Here is a 20,632-nt window from a genome sequence, read left to right on the forward strand (position 1 = left end):
CAACAACAGAAGTATTACATATGGTCTCAAATAAACACAAAGACAGTTTCCTAGAAAAATACTGGAGCCTGCCCAAATTGAAATAATTGCAATAGGCACATTTCTCAGTCTGTCAAATTACTCTGCAAGTTCTCTCTTCTTCCTGACATAAACTTCTACAGGAATGTGCCCAGAGTTTAAGGTTCAGCTCAAAACCAGAGAAGTTACATCCTCACATCACTTTTCTCATTATGCCAGCATTCCACCTCTCTGAACTTGCCCTGTGAATTTATTGCTTTTTAGCTTACTGCAAGAGTAAGGTAAAAAGAAATACATCAGGTAAAGCACTGGTAATTATATTGCTGTGCTTTGCTTCTCAACTACATTTCTGAGGAACCATTTGAACTGTAAGGTTAAGACAACCAACACTTTCTTCTCTTCAGGTTCTCCATTAGAGTAAATGTACTGCCATGTTCTACCCTCTCCTTGCCCACTGATTTCAAATATTAAAAAAGGCTACTGTTCAAAAGACTGTGCTTTTTTGTTAAAGCAATTAGAATATTCTCAGTGTTTTCACAGACCTCTTAAGCCTTCCTTAATCCTTCTCTTCCACTGAAGTGTGAAATTACAATTTTCCCTAAAAAAGGGTCAGTTTGTTGTATATACTTTGACCACATATAGTAGCAAACATAATGGGTCATCAGTCCTGTCAAAAAAAAACGTTAACTGTACTGAAAACAATACCCACATGCACACCCACACCCCCACATCCACCCCAGTCTTGAACTAAGACAAGGCTAAAAACACGCACATATTTCCTTATCACTGTTTCTGAGGAAAGTTACTCTACAATGTTTTGGAAAAAGCAGCTGTCAGAAATCAACACTGATACACCTTGTTCTGACTCTGCAAACACTAACACAGCCTAAACTCCAACATGCATTTTTACTGTAGTCTACTTGAGGATTGACAGACGGCTAATGTACCACAACACTAAAGGACCAATAATCTTTAGTAGCTCCAAAATAAGCTACAAAGGATTATTTCCTGCATAGCCATGGGAAACAAGGACCTTAGAAAGTAATCTAGGACAATCATGTAACATCAAATGAAAGGAATATGGAAAAGACTTCTACAGAGATAAGGTGGAATAGGAGGAGGTCAGGAGAGTCTAAAGAGGCAGCATGGAATCCTGCGTAACTGGAGGCACAGCAAGAGGAGAGAGGCTGGTGAAATTCTCCACTGCCAAACTGATAAATGAGTAGGTTAATTGGGGCAAAACCATTTTTTAAATATTGAAGAGAAACACCTATTTCAAACAAAAGGGATTACAGAAATTAAGACATGCAAGGGTAAAGGCCTGGGTAAGAATACAATGTACTCTCCATATCTACAGGTTTTCCCTCATCTCCAATGAGACAAAAATATTGCATTACAAATTAGGCTTTAAGAAAAAGTATTTTAGTATTTAATTTTAAATCCTAGAAAGAGAATGACTTTCCAACACAGAATAAAAAAAATTCAAATCCCTATAAAAATAGTCAGTAACATGAAGCAACACTGCATGGCAGAGTACCCATTAAGGTCTTTCCAACAACAGCCATCCAACAGAGTAAAGTTTGAAAGAACTTGTTACCTACCCTCTTTGAAACAAATCCACATTGAAGAATTTGTGGAGCTCCACGGAGAATTCTACCATAGCCTGAACTTCACTCATGTTTATGAGGATGAAGAAGTCAAAACTTGTCAGCACCTTAGTTACTGAAAACAAAGACAAAACAAACTATTTAAAACTCAAGCTGAGGATAATGCTCATCTGGTCCTAAAAAGGACAATGCTTACACACAGTTTTGCAGAGCTTCCTGAAATATGCAGGCCCTGAGGTAAACAAGAATACAGGATGTACCAAATCCAGCTCACAGTAACTTCTATCTTTCTTGTGAAGGAATCAAGTGTTATCAGAGAAGCACCACAACACATCGTCAGCATAATACAATCCTGGCACTTACTGGTACCTACTGCAGCTCTGCTCGAGTTCTTGGCTGGAGAGGGAAGAACACTCTCAGACAAGGAGAAAAAGAGCATGGGCTGCTTCCAGCCCTTGTTGGTGCAGAATGTCCATGCAGGCAGCAGAGCCTCAACTCTGGCATGAGGACAGCAACAGCTGAATTATAGTGTAGCCAAACAGTAAAGAGAAAGTGTCTGACCAGGTCATGTAAGGCTTTAGACTGAGAGATTCCAGGGGAAGGCAGAAGTTAAGGAAGGCAACATGCCTATTTTTAGTCTTTTTTTTTTTTTTTGGTAGTAAAGTGATATTTTTCACTGTCATCTTCACAGCCACAGAATAGCAAGTTCCTGCCACTTTACAACTGCCTGCTGATACCTACATTAAAATCCTACAGATTTTACTAAGTTCTGCTGGTTTTCCTTCAACACTAGATTGATGAAACACACTACACCTTCTACAAACACTTGTCCCCAAACTTCCCAATTTCTGCAAGCACTGTCTGGTTTGAGGACTAGGCAAACAAAAAAAATTTGAGCAGGTTGTACTTCATGCATATTAGTCAGATTTTCTGGCTCTGATGTAGAAGCAGTGGACATTGTTTGGAGCTTGAATGGGTTATGGGGGTTTTGTTTCTAAAATTTTGAACATGGGCGTTTGTGAAGTAGCAGACACTACTGAGACTGAAACAGAGTAGGTGGCAAAAAAAGTCATGACCACAGCAGGTATTAGTCAGCTGAAAGCAGTGTTACCTTTAGGGGCACAACCTCTAGCCTACCAACTAAATTGTCTTAGCATATGACTCAGGATAAAGACTTCCCTTTCTGTACTCACACTAGAGGAGCTGAAAGACTTCAAGCACTGTAACACAGGTGTAGATTTTAAACCCTAAACAGGACATTAATTCTGACCTTGGTTTAACAGCCAACACAGGGACTCTGAATGCACTTCATAAAAACAAGGGAACAGTACATTATTGATGTAACAGGGGATGGGGGAAGAGGAATTTTGCTGCATTAGGACAACATGAAGAACTTGGATCAAGGGCCCTTACCACAAGATCAAAATTACAGCATCTAGATGATACTATTTAACCCAGCTTGTCTAAAAAAAACTTGTCATCATTTGAATTTCAATCAAAGGACTTCAAGAGACTAATTGAATGATGCCACAAGTTTTGCTACAGTTTTGTAGTGTTAGGACTGGCAGTGACATCCTACAGGGCTTTGCAGCAATTCCCTCTTCCACTGCTTTGTCTATAGTACTATATAGGGATGTCCTCTGTAGTCTTTAAAGCTAGATACAAAATGTTCTGCACTGTAATTCTCTGGGGCTGCAATACTGCATTATCAGATTGGCATCACCTACCAAAATGCAAGTGTATATTCTGCAAATGAAACCTGACCTGCCACAGAGCAGAGATCCAGAGATCCTAGACCCACTGTGACCCTTGGCTGCTGAGCAACAAACTTTGTGCGCTATGGATGAAACTGTCCAGTACCTCAGAAGGAAGCCACTTTAAAGCACTCAAGGGAAAGCAAAAGGATCTTTATCTTTTTAAGGATGCCACAGGGCAGTCTCACCCAACTTGCATTTTGATGAAACTACATTCTCATGAGAGGAAGATGTGACAAGGCCTGGTGTCCCAGCACAATGAATGGTGCTGACTCCCTGAACAGCTTGCCTCCATTAAGGGAAGGGAAGACTGCTCCTGTGGTTGCTGTTGGGCCATGATCAGGGTCCCTCAAGTCCCCAGCAGGAAAACTCAGAACAACCCAGAAGCAATCTAATTAGGTAAGCTCAAAGGTCCATTTTATGAATGATTTAATTCAACAAAAAAACCCCCAAAACTTAAGAGAGCCACATCTTGCAAGACTGCCAAAAGGTCTGTCCAGTGAGCTTGTGGTATTCCTCCTGTGTATAATATGGCTCCAGCTGGGGCCACTCCCTCCCTTCTTTCTCTATTGAGCTTACTTAGCACTCCCAGTCAGTTCACTAAAAATTGCCTGGCAGGCAATTTTTCCCTGCAGACCAAGCACAGGGTCCACTAACCACAGGCCTGCAAGACAGAAGACCATGCATTTTAATCCAGTAACAGCTCTTGCTCAACTACAAACAGCATTTGGAAAAAACAGTGTCTATGCCTTGCTCCAGTACCAACTGCGAAACCAGTAAGAAATACTGTGGCACAGTTCACAGAACAGCACATCCAGCAAGCAGTGCTGTGTACCACAGGCACCCAGCTAACCACTGAGAATAGCTTTTGCTTTGTTGAGCATCAGCTTGTTCCACGTGCACCTTAAACTGGAAGAAGGGGAACATTCACTGCCCTGGACTGACATAAACCACATCACTACTCTTCTGCCAAAGTCTTTCATACCAGTGCAAAGGAAAACAGTACAGAACAGTTACAGTCCTGTGAACTATGTAATAGAAAGTATTATGCAGTAAATAAATATTTTAAAGGAGAAACTCAACTTGGACAATGTTTGAAGCTTGTACACTAATTATACAAAAGCCAACAAAAAATCTGAACTCATATAGAGGTATTTGTTGTATAGATTCCTGTCAAATTTACAGCTGCACTCCACAAACTTCATCTACAACTAAAGCCCACAACTCAATTTAATATTTAATGAGTTTACTGTTGTATTTTAAAGCACATCATTAGCATTTAGAAACCAAGATATTAAACTGCATTAAGAAACAAAAGAATCTTTCAGTAGGAGCTCTCTACATGAGAAATGGAGTTTAATGCAGCATAGAAACCCATATCAGAAGGTCTGATAATAAATGACAATAACTTAATACACAAATTAGAATGGGGGGCTCTAAACTTTTGGCAGCTACTTAACTTTTATAATCCAAACAGTATTTCTACAATCAGAAGTATTCAGAGCACTAAGACTTAACATTTCCAACTTGATCCTACACTGAGGGCCAAACCTTTCCTTTCGTTCATACTTCTGAGGGTTTTCTTATTTTCGTAAGTTGGAAAATCTCCTATATATCCTGGCTGGTCCATGCTGTCCCCACATCACCTCACCACTTCCTTTAGTTATCCAAACTAATCTTTCCTGAGGCCACAATACCAAGTAGATCACAGAATCACATATTTTTAATGTTCGTCTGAAGGAAAAAAAGATGTTTCTTTTGTTTCTTGTTTCTGTTTTTTTTTTTTTCTAAATCAATCATTTTAGTGCTAGTTTACAGCAGCTGCATCAGAGCACCTGAGAGTGAACCAAAAATACAGAAACCTCCTAAACCAGGTTTGTTTTCAGAAAAATGATTGCGTAACACTGCCATTAATCTAGCTACTTGCACTAGGAACTGCAAAACAACACGGAGAAACAAAATTGCAAAAAGCTCTTCAAAGACTGTCTTACCTGCACTGGTAAATACTCCATTTTAGTATGGCAATCAACCAGTCTTCCAGTTCTCTGCTGTCAAAAACATGCTGCTCGAACTGAAAAACAAACAAACAAACATTTTACTAAAAGCAACATCTCTAGAATGTTTCAGTACTGTTCTCCTTTCCTGCATTCTAATAACAATCTTTATCATCAACTACAATCTGATCTCCAACACTCACACATGAACTGCCTACCACCATTCTCAATCTGATCCTTGGGTCCTGCACTGCAGTTTTCAGGTCTCCTAAAGTGTAGCAGTCCGATATGTGTTTTTACAAAATAAGTAAAAAATACAACTTCTCATTATGCCAATACTCTGGCAAAGCTGACTTTGCTATGTCCAGCCAAACTATCCCTGTCTTTACCAAGGAATTCTAAGCTCCCAGAGGACTCTGGTACACCCCCAGCCACCCCACAGCCTCCCCAGTCTTCAGAGAGACTCAGCTCCCCAGGAGCAACACAGCCCCAAAGAGGTAGGAGGATATTCTGGCCTGAGTCACCAAATACAGCTCAAGCCCCCACGAAGCCTTACATAGCCACCAGGGAGGAGACAACATGTAAGAACAAGTCTGATGAGATTCTCCTGGTAAATCTTATGTCCCTTCTCCACAGGAGCCAAAATTCAGGGGACAAGGAGAAGACCACAAACCCAGTTTCTTAGAGCAAACATTGCAGGTAGGTCAACAACACCTAATATTCCGAAACTCTCCCTGGAGCTCCTGATAAAGCACTACATTAAAACTGTTTATTAAGAAGCAGTTCATCTCTCCTGCACTCTGAAACCATTAGAGTACTTAAAAAATACAATAAAAATGGCAAAATCTCTTTTTTATCTGATGACCTTTAGATTTCAAAGACACAGAAAAGAGAACACGTAGTTCTACCCTCTTAAAGGAACTTTGCATCTTTCTGTATGTATATTTCAGAGAAATACAAAGACAAAATCTATCACAGCTTGTGCAGGCAAACTGTGAAACTAAACTGGTTTTGCATTAGCTTCAGAGGGAAGAAAACAGAGAAAGCAGAACATTAAAAAAATCTGGATTTTTTTAAACAGATTTCACTTGTGCATGCCATGTTGTTATTGCATCTTTAATACCACAAATTTTCAGTAATAACCCAGTAAAATATTGAAGCCATAATTAAACAAAAATATGGCACCAACATTTATTACATTTGTTTAACAATGCATTACAACCTGTGTCACACCAGTTCTCTTTTAAAGAGGATGGAGTTCTTTTTTTTCTTTTTGAAAGAGAGAGAGAGAAAAAAAATGCAAAATTCTGAAGAACTGAATTTTTCTAGCCTTACATTTAGTATTTTATATTCAGTGGAAATCAAAAGTAAAACTAAAGAACCTACAAATGAAAATAGAACAAAGCATTCATTTTGCTCCAGTCTGTTTCTAGCTGTTCATTTAACATTCAAGTATTATTTTTCTTCAAAGTTGCTGTAGGAGCCTTATACACCAGCATCCCTGAGCTTTTTCACCAGTCCTCTTCTCCTGCATGCTCAGAGATCCAGCACCTGCCAACACAAACTCAGCCACCATCTATCTCTGTGCTGATGACTCACAGGTTTGTCCCCCCCACCTGAGAACTGCCTTCAATTCCAATTTTAGCTGTTTCTTGGACACTGCCTTCAGCTGAAACTTAATGTGGTGAAAACAAAGTTCTTGACCTGACCAACCAGGCAATTTCTAATGCTGACTTTCTGAGTGTGCATACCAGCACAATCTGACTGGAAACCCAGACATTGTTTTTCATTTAAATTTCTCTAGGTTCTCATAGACTTTGGCAAGACTATACAGAAGATGTGCCAAATTTTTCTGCATGCGATTAGAAATATGTCCCATCTATCCATACAGCTAAAACTCTTCCAAGCTAATATCCTTTTATTTTAATTACTGTGAGGCTGAAAAAGCATAATTCACTGCATGTATTAGTTCAGCATGGTGCTGCAAAGAACCAGTCTGTTATTTTGATCATTTCACCTTTCTCTCTGCATTCCCTGCAGAGAGAGCCTGGACTACTGCAAGCATAACTCCCCTGTCCTTTGAAATCCTTTCAGAGCTGTGCAGCACTCAATATCACAGTGTTCTGGCTGAGAGTAGAGCTTAGAAATAAACCCTGCTTCTCCATAATTAAAAAGGTGAGGGTGTAGAAAAGAAACGGTAGTTGAATTTTGGATGTTGTAAAACAAGCAAACAAACAAACAAAACCCTTACGTGGAAATATCTAGAATACCTTATTCAATTCATTACTGCAATTTTAAAAAGACAACATCACTACCATCAGAAAAATACTTCAGAACACACTGCTTTACATCAGGATTTCCTAATTAATTTTTTTAAAGCTTCACACCTATAATAATTATGTGAAGTAAATAACTACACATGTAGTTAAACAATGACCTAATCTTCATGGGCTGAGGGCAAAACTCAACTATTTCAATCTTCTTCATGCCTGGCTCTCTAAGTCTAGACTACTTCCCAGCCAACCATAAGGTTTGATTCTAACAAAGCTAATGCAAGATACATATGACATTTAAATGGGCTAGATAAACAATCAACTTAATCAGGCATTAAAATTCAAGTTTTCATACTTTTTGCTTTAAATTTAGAACCAATATCTCATCCCTTATGCAGCACACTGATAAAAACAACATACTCACTACTTTGAGCTGACAACTTGATTATTCCCACTGAGCACAGAAGTCATTAAGATGTTGCATTTATTTCTTTTCTTCTCCCCTATTAATAGATCATACATGTGATATAATAATTCATCTTGAACACTTATTAGGCTTATTCCCTTCTATGCTAGCATTGGTCTTTGTCTGTTTGACAAATGACATGTTATTTCTAAGCTTCCTCATTAAGAACTTTAACAGGAAAAGTTCTGTGAGAGCACAGTTAAAAGCTCTCATTTTATATTGATGTGTTCTCCCTCTGCCACAAAAACCCCTGCTGCAAAACAGACCCCATGCTTACACATTTCTGTATTTTTCCTCCCAGTATGGACACTAACTTCTCTCTTCAGCCAACAATTTATGCTAAACAAAAACCGCATCATCTCCGAGATCTCTTCTCCTCTTTTTCATTAAAATGAATTGAGCAATGGTTTCAACAGTAATTTCCACAGAAAAATGGAAACAGAACATGAACAAACCAAAATGTTTTATTTGCCTTTTACACAGACCTCCCATAAAAATAAACCCCACATTTCAAAAATTATTAAAGGGGTATGAAATAACTGGCACAAGTGTGACTGCTTTTGAGTCAGAAACAACTAAAATGGAGCATTTTGATGATAACCAGTAGCAGTTTGGGATATGTGCTACTACGTTATGCCAGCCACCTTGTCCCACTTTGATCCCAACACATTGGCTGAGTGAGAAAAATGAACTTCCACAAACTCATGCCAAGAACCATGGAGTGGGACTACGGAAATCAGCAGTAAAGCTGAGCTACCTCAACAACAGTGATGAAAATGAATACCTCTAAGAGCAGCAGTAATGTAGTTATGTAGAAATACATCTGCAAATGTAGAAATAAGTCTGAAAATTAATTACTTGTTTTGCTTATCATTTTCCATTAATGAACTCACAATCTATCTTTTCCTAACCTATTCAGAAGAGCATTATATGGGAAAAACCAAAATGAAGCGCTTATACTAAACAATCAAAGTCTTTTTGAACTTTACATAAAAAAGCATATAAGGATTTTACAGTAAATGGAAAAAAACCCAATAAATTACAGGCTGTAGTATTTTGGCTTAAAAAAACCAAAACTGCATAGCCTAATACATTCACCATCTTATAAACTACTGAATTTATGAAGGATGTATCAGATAAGAATTAATAAAGTAGGAGAGGGAAGCTTACTAAAATAATTTGATTCCATCCAATGGAATAGGTTCTTCATAAAATATTAAGGGTCCATCTAAGTGTACTTAAAACATACTTCATTTTTCTACTTACACAAGGAAGAAAGCTCTCTCTCCTTGAATTCCACGTCCCAACAATGTCATTAGATGAAAAATAGCTTTCATATGGATGGATGAATTTGGCATTAAAATGTCTCCAATGACTGTTAATGTCATTACTCTGCTATATTTTATGAATCAAAAGTCTCCAAAAGAAAGCTGCAACTTGTATCCCACCACAAGCAAACTTGTTTTAAAAAATAAACCTCTGGTTTCAAGAGAAATGAAAATTAAATCAAACACTATATGATCAGTAAATTATTTTTAATAAGTAATATTTCTGTCTTATTGTCCACTGTAAATAAAAACAGCACAATTTACAGAGTTGAGTCATTGTTCCAATACCTGCTCTGAGGTCATTCTTTGACAAGACAGTAAATACAGTTTAGATTTGACAGGTTGATTTTATATTGGAAGGTTTTATGCCAAATAGTTACTGTATTTCCTCCCACAGTAGGCATTAAGTTAGCACAAATGATATATTGCATACTCTTATTAACTTAAGAAATGTGATAGCTTGGCTGCCTGATCGAAGCTACATTAGGGGATAATCTGATAGTAAATCTGATCCAGGATCAGTGGTCACAAAACCACTTCCTTGGTAGTTCCTACAGTAATAGCAGTGGTGGTGATAGGCTGGATAAGCCAACAAAGAAAAACAGTGACTCTGACAGGACATTGTTACAAGCATAAGTTCTTTCAGAAATACCCAGGAGTACTGTATCCAAAACTATTTTATTTTTCAACACCTAATGTTAATAATCCATATAATAACTGATAATACAAAGGCAGCTGATTTGGGGATGGCTACTACATCTTTAAAAACATAATCCTTGACTTAGCTTTTTTCACAGGATCACAGAATCATTAAAGTTGGAGAAGACCGCTAAAATCATCAAGTTCAACCTTTAACCTAACACTGCTATCTCCACCACGACCATGTCCTCAAGTGCCAACTCCACACTTTAAACATGTTTAGGGATAGTGATCTCACCACTGCCTTAAGGCACCCCTTTTCAGTGTTTAACAACCATTTCAGTGAAGAGATTTTCCTATCTAAACTTTCCCTGACACAATTCAAATCCATTTTCTCTCATTCAATCACTTATTACTTGAGAAAAGAGACCAACCCCCATCTTGCTATACCCTCCTTCCAGGTAGTTGTAGAGAGTTATAAGGTCTTCCCTGAGCCTCCTTTTCTCCAGGACAAACATCCCTAACTCCCCACAGGACTTGTACTCCAGACCCTTGACCAGCTCTGCTGCCCTCCTCTGGACTCACTCCAGCACCTCAGCACCCTTCCTGCAGTGAGGGACCCAGAACTGGACACAAGGACTCAAGGTGCAGCCTCACCAGTGCTGAGTACAGAGGGACAATCACTGCCCTGGTCCTGCTGGCCACACTATTGCTGATTTTCTTGTGGTTTGGTATCCAGTTTCCTATCACTTTAACAAAACAAAGTGAGGAAAGCATTATAACACATAAATTTAGGCTAGAAGTTTAACTCTTTGATCTTCAGTGCAAAAAAACCCAAATGTAAAAACTGGAAATATAAAACACTGTTTTTAACATCTCATAACATCTGCCCACAGCTTTTATTCAATACCTATGCGAAAACAGTCATATATTCTTATTTTGTTCTTCCTTTGTTAATGATCTTCTGACACTGAAGAGTGTCAGACCTTCTCTTCAACTGACCCCTCTTCTAAGACCCTGTCTGTAACCTTTCTGCTACACAAAACGTGCATTAATTTTACAGTCAAATCCATATTATTCTTGTACAAAGTGCAGTTTAGTTCTGGTTGAATGATACAAGTGCAAAGTTGAAGGACAATTTAGCAGACTGCCACTGCAAACTGTAACCCAATGAGGTCATAAAAAATATTTCAGAACGTGTATTAAAGCTTTTCAAAAACACATTGTAGCAAACACCTACATGTCAATTTGGCCTAAGGCTTTAAGCTCTCTTGATGCTCACTTATCTTCATACTGACCAGATGAGGAAGAGAGACTTTTCTTTGCAACTTCAGGTGGCACCTCCAGCAGCTTATCTTGTGCACGTCCAAATCTAAGAGCACTAAGCTGAAACCTATCTAAACTTCTAAGTTCACTTAGTTATTACCCAAACCAGCCAAGCACAAGATTTTAATGCTCTGTCCTTAATGTTCCACACTCTTTTTTCCTGCCACTGAAGCCTGGAGCAAAACAGATCTTACCTAACAGAAAACAAACAAAAACACCACCCAACCAAACAAACGAACAAAAAAACCAACAAAAACCAAACAAAAACCCCACAAACAAATAAAACCAGCCAACCCACACTCCCCACTCCCAAGAAAAAAACGCAATAAAATTTAATCACTCCCTACTTAGCTGTTTAGAAGAGAAGGGACTAAACACAATATGAAGAGTACTGTGTGCGCTTTTTTTTATTGAGAAATGCTCAGGCAAAAAAGTCTTTGAAGAAACAAGTGTCAAGTAAAGATAACACTGATCAGCACTGGTGGACAGCTGTGATGGTAGCTTGAACAAAGTGAGCAGATCTTAGCATGCACACTATAAGAAGATTGGATGTCAGTAAGCACCCTGAGAAAACAGCACATTATATATCAGCAGCAAAGCTTTAAATTATATCCTTTTGCTACCCTTGCAGACTTGCTTGCACCCACGCCACAAACAGCCATCTCTGCAATTGTGCTGGCAGTTGTGGGAGGCAAAAAAGCACCAACAGCACCAAACCAAACCTTTACAGATATTTTGGAGCTTACTTTGTAAGATATTGGTGGTTATGGGGGGGCAGTTGGTTAGATTTTTTTGTTTTTAATTTAAACAGCAATATTTAGCTGATTTAAATACAGCATGATTCCACAAACAGCTGCACTGATCTATCTCAGAGTATGCCTATATTAACATCTAACCCTGAAGAGGTAAGTGAGGGCATAGCAAGAATTTAAGCCAACTTTGTCTGTGAAACTACACTAAGTCTTCCACACGAGAAACAGCTTCAGAAGATTCTGCCTCAGGTGCTCATTCACATCTTCACAGCATCAATACAATCGCCCCCTCAACACTGCCAACACAGTGCTCATGGGACGGCATTTTAAAATTAATTAGTTACCATTTTAGAATAATCTATTTTTGCAGGGCTTGATCAGATCATTTCCTTATCCGGTTTCAAAGCACAGCTCCACAAATAGCAGTGCCATCATGCATGGGGAAGGGAAGCGCGCAGCAGCACAACACAGCGGCTCCCGGCCAGTTGTCCCCTCAGCCTCCATTAGCCACAGCCTTGGCACAGCAAAGCAAAGAGGTCTCAGTAGCAGGGTGAAAGAAACTGCCCCTTCTCACAGCCATTCCTGAGGCAGTATTTTTACCCTCCATTCCTTTATTTGATTCACCTCAAAAGCAGGATAGTAATGCCCCACCCCTGCCCCACTTCTTCCATGGATGGACACAACACCAGAGCCCAAGCAGCAGCTCAGTCCAACCTCCCCCCGCTCCACAGGACAAGTTCTGCTCTCTATTCACAGCCTGGTTTCCCAGGGAGGCAACGTCTCACCTAGGAACCCTCCTTGGCACCCCAGCCCATTTCCTTCCAGATGGAGACACGGAAGGATGGAAAGCCGAGCAGCTTCCAGCAGCTTTGTCCCAAAAGGCCCAAAAACATGCTCCACCTGCAGGGAAACCAACCAACGCATCTGGTGTCAGGAGACAGGCACCACTTCTGCTGAAGAAGGGCTCTTCTGCTCCCTGTCATGGAGGAAGAGAGCGACAGGGCTGCCCTAGTCAGCACAGCCTGCTCCATCTGAGCTCCACAGGCTGCAACCCCCCCTTAGAGCACTGGCATTGCTCCTCCCCCACTGCACGGCGAGAATATCTTACTGAAGACTCCCTATGAAACAGGCAAGTAGAGCAGCATTAACAAATTCAGCTTCAAGATCTGCTTTTGTTTATGTTGCAGCTTGAAGGCTTCACGCTCCTCTTACCTCCTGCTCCCCACATGGCATTTCACTAACAGAACAATGCTGACGTGTGAGAAGCTGCTAAAAACACTGACACAAACCTAAAATGGCAAGACTCTGTTTCCAAAATAGCACATTGGAAACAAAACAAATCTAATTATCACCTTTAGTAACTCCAATGGGTAGACTTGCAGGGTTACATCAAATCAAGTCAGAAAACTGTTTGCTGAATTAGCTTGAACCATCACCAATGCTACTTAAATAATTTTTGACAGTGTTTTGTATGAAACAGTTTTTGTTCACTTCTTTTCTCCTACCATTTACTTGTCACGTTTAGTTAGAAATTCTTGTACTAAGGTTTTGTAATCATGAAATCCCTTACATGCTGCTTTGAAATTTGCTACAACTAGAACAAGTACCACCCACTAAATATAGCATAAACATTCAGGGAAAAAATGGCCCAACAACTGGGAACCAAAGTCATCAGAGGCTTTCCCTACCCTGCTGATAGCACGGCTGGTTGGTTTTCAAAAGGTTATTGTTCCTTCCTCTCTCACCTGAGAAAAGCAAAGTGACTGGCCATGAAAATTCATCATTCTAGCTGAACTCCATCAGCTTTTACACATTTCCATCAAAAGGCAGGTAACATCTGTTAGAGCTTCGAGTCACAGACTCAAATTCAGCTCAAGCATTAGTAGCATTAGCTGGCACTCAAACCAATTTCACAGACACACGGTGCACCTTCCACAGGTTATCTCTTAAGGACAAGCAAAATAAAATTAACAGCAGGTAAAACTCTGGCTCAGAGCTTCTGCCCCAGCCTTCAAGGGCCTTCATCAGAAACAGAAGCCCAGCATGAAAGAATGGCCACATATGTGGAGATCTAGGTCCTTGACTTCCACGTTCAGATTAGTATTGACCTCACTTTTCACAAGGTTTTTTTCCCTCTAAGCTGTTTTACATGTAAAGCAGTAAAACATGTTTTCTACTATCTATGGTTTCTCGTTTCAGTATTTCAAATATCCTCAATACGTTGATATGTTTCAATCTGGATTTTTTCACCACAATAAGGGACTGAAGGTCAGAGGCGCCAGAAAACATCAGCTCTAGAATTATCTGCTAGCTGGTATAATCTCAGAATTTACCCACAAAATCCTTTAAAAACATATATATGCATTTATGGAAAGCTAGATGGGCCACATATAAATAGACAGACAAGCAATTATAATTAAGTTTAGAAACACTACATATGCAACTGTGACTACCTCTACTACTAAACTCAGGAGCATCAATTACATTATTTAGACTGATTTTTTATACGGAAATACACAATCATTATGCAGAAAAATCATCAAGTGATAATAGAATTGACAGCTGGGGAGAAAGTACAGCTTCTTCTACAGAAGCACAGATACTACAACATTTTCCTTATAAATTTAAATAGAAAGAAGACAGAAAATGTACTGCAGGCCATTCTAATATGAAAATTGAAAGGGAAACCTCTCTTATTAACTTTAGAAAAATCATCTAAAGCATAAAGAGAATTCCATTTATTTTATAGCTAGAAAGCATGATAAAGCGTTATCTCTCAACATCCTTTATGCAACAGCTAATGAGTGACCTATGGCATTGTCAGTAACAGGGATTAATTCATGAGGTCACAGCACGTGAACAAGGTTGTGATTATAGTAAGCAGACTTGCATCTGGAAAACAAGTCAGTTTGTTACTTCAAAATGTCAGAGGTCAACTGTAAAGCCTCCTACAAAATTAACTGCTGAATGCTATAGATTTCTTCTTAATTTGAGGGTATAGTCTATACAGGTTTGTGATTTATTTCACAAACAAGATTCAGCAAACCATATGCACACATATGTACATATATATGTATGTATGTACATATATAATTCTGTAGTATTAGAGCTAACAAATTTTTAACTTTTCACTAGAAAGCTAAATACAGCAAAATCTGTATGCTTTCCTTTCTTTCTGATACAGGACTTGTAATTCAAAAATGTGAACATGTTTCATTTAGTTCTAGTAAGAAATATTGGTAAGTGAAACTTTTTATCTGTTTGCAACAAAACTGCTTGCACAATATAAAGTTCAAAATTCTTCACAGCAAAAATGTTCCCAATTTCAAAACCTCTACAGAAAATCCATTACAAACAAAAGCACTGAAACCATCTAACAAAAATAGAATTGATGTCATTTCAATTTGCTGTAGCATTTTCAACTTTTGTTCCACTTGTAAGTTGAGCTCTGTGAGATTTGATTCTGTTCCTTATTTCCCTGTCTGTTCTTTCCAAGAACAATGCTGTCACCAATTTCCTGCTTGAAGTAAACACAATTTGCTCACCTGACTTCTTCCTGACCCAAAACTATGGCAAACTTATTTCCTCCCTTTCAGATTTTTTCTTGTATACTCTTTGTTGTATACTCTTGTTACCACAAAGGTTCCACGCATTGTTCTTCGAGGAAGACGGTTTCTACAACAGACTTCTACAAATATCAGCAACACCACATTACTAAATACCAACTGCTTTTGCTATAAACGAAAGCGTAAATATTTAATTATGTTCCTACTTCAACAGTAACTTATTTTTTCACACACAATACTTAATGACATGTATCCAACAAATTAATGTGTTCAAAAGGTGCTTAGCAAAATGCTAGAGAAGGCCAAAATCAGCAGATGCATATGAAACATAAAACCACGTGTCTTGCCAAGGAGAAAACACATGGTGTATTAATATTAACAGAATGTAAGGACATACATTACTGCTTTGCCTAGCTATGGCAGAAAAACATAGAACTAGCATTTTTTTCAGAAGCATTGCATGATTGTAACAAGCTCACAGGCATCAAAAATGTGACTTTTGAGTGGATTTCACCAATCTCTCATTTCTGTTTTAAAGCAGCAGGATTGTGACTTATAGAACCATAGAATAGAATCATCAAAGTTGGAAGAGACCTTTAAAGGAGATCAAGTCCAAATGCCAACCCAGCACTACCACTGTAACCACTGAACTGTACCACCAGGATATAGGAACTTATAAAACTTTTGAAGATTGCAAGATAAACAAACTTTTCATTAACAAAAGAAAAAAAAAAATCACATCTTCCATGCTTGTTCACTAGGATGAATATTGAATGCAAGATTAAATAATTAATAATTCAAGAAACTCTGAGCTATGCTCTTAGTTAACCAAAACAAATTCATGTGCTGGTACTTGACACAGTAGTACTTATTTAGGCTACGGGTTCTCTGAGCAGCAGCCTGTCAGAGGTAACTGACATACAACAACAGGCTGTCAAAACAAATATCCATCAGGGAAAACGGCTGGTCAACACACAGGTGCTACTCATCTTTCCTGTCATGAAAACAAAGCACTAGTGAGACTATATTTTTCCATACAAAGAAAAAGAGGAAGGGGAAAACCCACACAATAAAACTGCAACTCTTCCACCTTGGCTAACAAGAGAGTATATTCTGCCAAGATTGTCCTATAGTGCGTAGGGACTGAGAGATGAAAAAGAACAAAAAAAGACTTCAAGACAGAAAACATGAAGCACAAGATGAAACAGTTACCAAGCAAGGATGAGTAACATTAGTCTTTATCACAATAACAATTTCAAACATTGAAACAAGGTCAACAGTAACAAGAATTCACAACCCCTGATTGTTGATTCTCACACTGAGGCCCACCTTTGGTACTGATTTAACCTTCAAATTTATTTGGGACAGCAACCAAGCCAAGGGAGACACGAGCATCAGTACTCTCAGCATTACACTAATAAACATTTGGGTACCTGCCTCCTAGGCTGGTGTAGGCAACCAGGTTCTCTTCAAGGAAAAAACAGTGCAAGAGTCAGAGCTCATAAAGGGCTTCCATACCTTTACCTGCAGTAGTTCAAAACCTTACCACTCAAAGTAATCTGCCTCATCCTTTGCCAGGATTTGCTTTCCTATGCACCTCCCCAAGCAGACAGATGGCTGTGGCATTCATATCCCATCCTAATCACTTCCATCAAGAGAAACTCGCACCAAAACACCAGATTGTAACCTGGTGAGAATGAGATACTGATAGAAACATCCTGCCAAAGAGTGCTTATCATATCTCAAAACCACAACCAAGTCCACTAGAATTTGTCAGTGTCTTTCTCAGCAGATAACTGACTAGCAAAGTCAACAAGGAATGTCAGAGTGAGCAATGGATCTCACTTTACACATCTCTCCCTGCTTGGGAACTGAATTCACCAATTCTATATTTGTGAGAAAAATGCACCAGAGACAGTCCTGGAACCGAGCTTTGAAACCCATGTGCTGCCAAGGGAAATGTCAAAACCACAATACTGCAGTGTCAGGTAACAGTGTGACATCCATCACTGGTGCTTCCGAAGAGATGCAAGGGCTTAGCTCTTCTGAAATCCGAACAGAGCCCAATGTGTTACTTTTGAGGTTTTACTTAACTCAAAACAAAAGTAAATTCTATCTCAATGGAATCAAATTGAATCAACAACTGTGTTGGTTTGCCTAGCACATTTTCAAAATCACAGTCTGGAAGACAGATTTTGGTTTGTTGTGTGCACTTTACTATTACTGATTACTATTCATGCCACACCTTACGCAGGCCAGTCAAACTGACCATAATTTGAATGGAATCTAACAAATCAGTTTTATTAATAAAGAGCTAATTTAAGTCCAAAACCAGTGCTTTCACATATCAGTTAACTCTCACCAGTAGGACTGTATTTCACACAAGGGATATATTCCAAAGAATGAGTTCAAATTTGTATTCTCTGACTTTTATCAATTGCTGAAGGAAAGCTTAAGAATTGACTTATGCCAGTTACAGGAGGAAAAAGAAAACAATTGGTCCACCCAAGGAAAATGCAGACCAAGATTTATAGCTGTATTCTGACATACCAAATGCAGGTACTCAGACTGTGACTACTGGTACAGTCATATGGAAGAAACAGAACAAGATTACAACTCTGTGCTTCATTCATTAAAGTACTTGCAAAGATACAGCCAGAGCCCAGATTATTGTCCACTTCCTACAAAACAATTCAGTTCTAATGGGCAATGAACTGTTGAACAGAATAATAAAAACTATGCTGGAGTACCTAATTTGTTCCTCCACAAATCCAGAATTATTTCATTGTAAAACAGCTGTAATGTTCCAGCAAACCAGAGATTTATTGAAGCGGTTTTGGGCTTAGCACGGACCAAGCAATTTTATCTACGCAATCAAACTGCTAAGTTGGAGTTATTTAATGGATGAAAATGTAATGCCTTCCCTTCCAGAGTAATACAGATTCTGCAGCATTTGCTACTTGCTATCAATCAAGCAAACCAAAAGGTGGTGCGTGTGGATTTTACTTCAGGCTTTGCCTATTTATAAGACATTAAGCAAGTTGAAAGAACCACTAAAAAAAAAAAAAAGTAAAACCCAGTAAAACAAAATAGGCATTTATGTCCACTCTACTTGATAAAATGTAAGATCTCAAACAGTAGCTTATTTATGTTTCAGTCAGCAAAATTCTCTGCAACCAGGAGAAAGGGGAAGTGGGCTTGAACACATCAGCACAAATATCTCCTTGGTTATAGTATCAACAGGATTGTAAATCCCCCAATTACAATTTTAAAAAAATCTGTTATGCTATGCAACTTCTCTTCCAAGCAATACTGCGTTTGCAACGCATAATTATCAGAGCTTTCAAATTGGTTCTGTTCGAATTTTTGCTTAAAATAACGCAAGAAACGAACACTATTTCCACCAGAGCGCTTACTGATCATGCAAATCCTGCCGAGCGCGCCCCGAGGTTAACTGAGCCCTGACGAGGTCCTGGGGACGGTGACGGGGGTGACGAGCATCTGCTGGAGGCGCGGCCGCCCGCAGCGCCCCGCGCCGCTCTGCCGGCGCTCCGAGGGGAACGGGCTCTTCCCGCTCGGAGCGGGAGGGCGGGAGCCGCCGGTGCCGCCCTCCGCGCACCAGGAAATAGCTGGGAGTTATTCCTAACGCTCGGCCAGCAACTTTCCACACCGCACGCAGAAACCGACATTTAAAATAAATAAATAAATAAATAAATAACGCCATATCCACTCTGTTTCAAACCCTGTGAGGGTCCCGTATTTTTCAGGAAAGGAAGGAGGGGAAAGGCATCACCGCCTCCAGCAGTTCTAGCACCACGGCCGGCCCTCGGACACTTCGCGGCGGGGACGAGCGAGACATTATTTCTGACCTATTTTCGGCGCCACCTCGGAGCGATAAACAATCAACAGCGGCGGCGAAACGCTGCCTGGGCAGAAACTTCTCCGGCCACGAGCCGCCCCCGACCGGGGGCTCGGGAAGAGTCCCTGCCCCGCGGCGGAGGCGGCAGAGGCGGCCGAGCCCCCGCCCCACCTCGCCGCCCACCCGCCCGGGCTGCGGAAAGGCTCCCCGAGTTTTCCAGCCGGGGTGCGGGGAGCGGGGGTCAGACCGACACGAACAAGTCCCCCGCCCGCCATGCCTGCAGCCCCGGAGACAGGCCGGACAGGAGGGGTGCCCGCCTGCCCCAGCCCTCCAGGAGGGGACGGACACGGTCCCGCCGCTCTGCCCGACCACCCTGCACCTCCTCCCCGCTCCCCGGCACCGACCTGGGACACAAAGGAGCGGCCGCCGCTGCCCGCCGATCGCCCGTGCTCCCCGCGGAGTCCAGGCCGCGGCAGCACCGGGATGGCGTAGCGCAGGCATCCGACGCCAGCGCTCGCTGCTCCCGCGACGGCCCGTGCCGCCGGCGCCGGCTCTGCGCTGGGCGGGGAGGGAGGGGGGGCGCTGGGAGCCGGCCGAGCGCCGCTTCCTGCTGCCCGGCGCCGAGGGGCGGCGAGTGCCGGAGCTGCCGCGGGGAGGGCTGCGCCGGGGCTAAGCAGAGGCCGGTGGTAGCGGCCGCATCCTCGGCTCCCGCGCCGGGATTTCCGCGCCGCCTCGCTCCGGCTCCGAGGAGTCTCCCGTGCGGCTCCCGCGGCGGCCGCTGCTGGCAGCGGGAGCCCCGCTGTCCCCGCGATGCGCCCGGCCCGCGCTCGTGCTCCCCCTGCCGCCGGGCCGGGCCGGGCCGCGGCTCGGGCCCCTCCCGCGGGGCCGCTTGGGGCGGCCCCGAAGGGCCGGGAGAGCCCCGGGGCGGGCGGGACGCGACCCACGCGGGGCTTAGCCCTCGCTGCTTTCCCCCCGCGGCCCGCTCCCCAGAGACCCCTCGGCGGCGCACGCTGCGGGGCGGGAGGCCTGCCTGCTGCCGCGGCCGCCAGC

The 20,632-nt window shown here is 41.2% G+C and overlaps 1 protein-coding gene across 2 annotated transcripts in view; it reads right to left on the minus strand.

Annotated features, from left to right (window-relative positions):
* Positions 1 to 20,407, minus strand: part of FAM135A (family with sequence similarity 135 member A) — a 79,131-nt gene extending 58,724 nt beyond the window's left edge. For both annotated transcript variants that reach the window (XM_039727049.1, XM_039727041.1), the window contains exons 1-3: positions 19,987 to 20,407; positions 5,371 to 5,450; positions 1,620 to 1,740 (exon numbers count right to left, since the gene is read on the minus strand). In XM_039727049.1, coding sequence (XP_039582983.1) covers positions 1,620 to 1,696 — 77 coding nt within the window. In that variant the 5' untranslated portion in view covers positions 1,697 to 1,740; positions 5,371 to 5,450; positions 19,987 to 20,407. The remainder of the gene's footprint in view (positions 1 to 1,619; positions 1,741 to 5,370; positions 5,451 to 19,986) is intronic.
* Between the last annotated feature and the right edge of the window lie 225 nt (positions 20,408 to 20,632).

The sequence above is a fragment of the Passer montanus genome, unplaced genomic scaffold (genome assembly GCF_014805655.1).
Source record: "Passer montanus isolate IOZ18808 unplaced genomic scaffold, ASM1480565v1 scaffold11, whole genome shotgun sequence".
Lineage (NCBI taxonomy): Eukaryota > Metazoa > Chordata > Aves > Passeriformes > Passeridae > Passer > Passer montanus.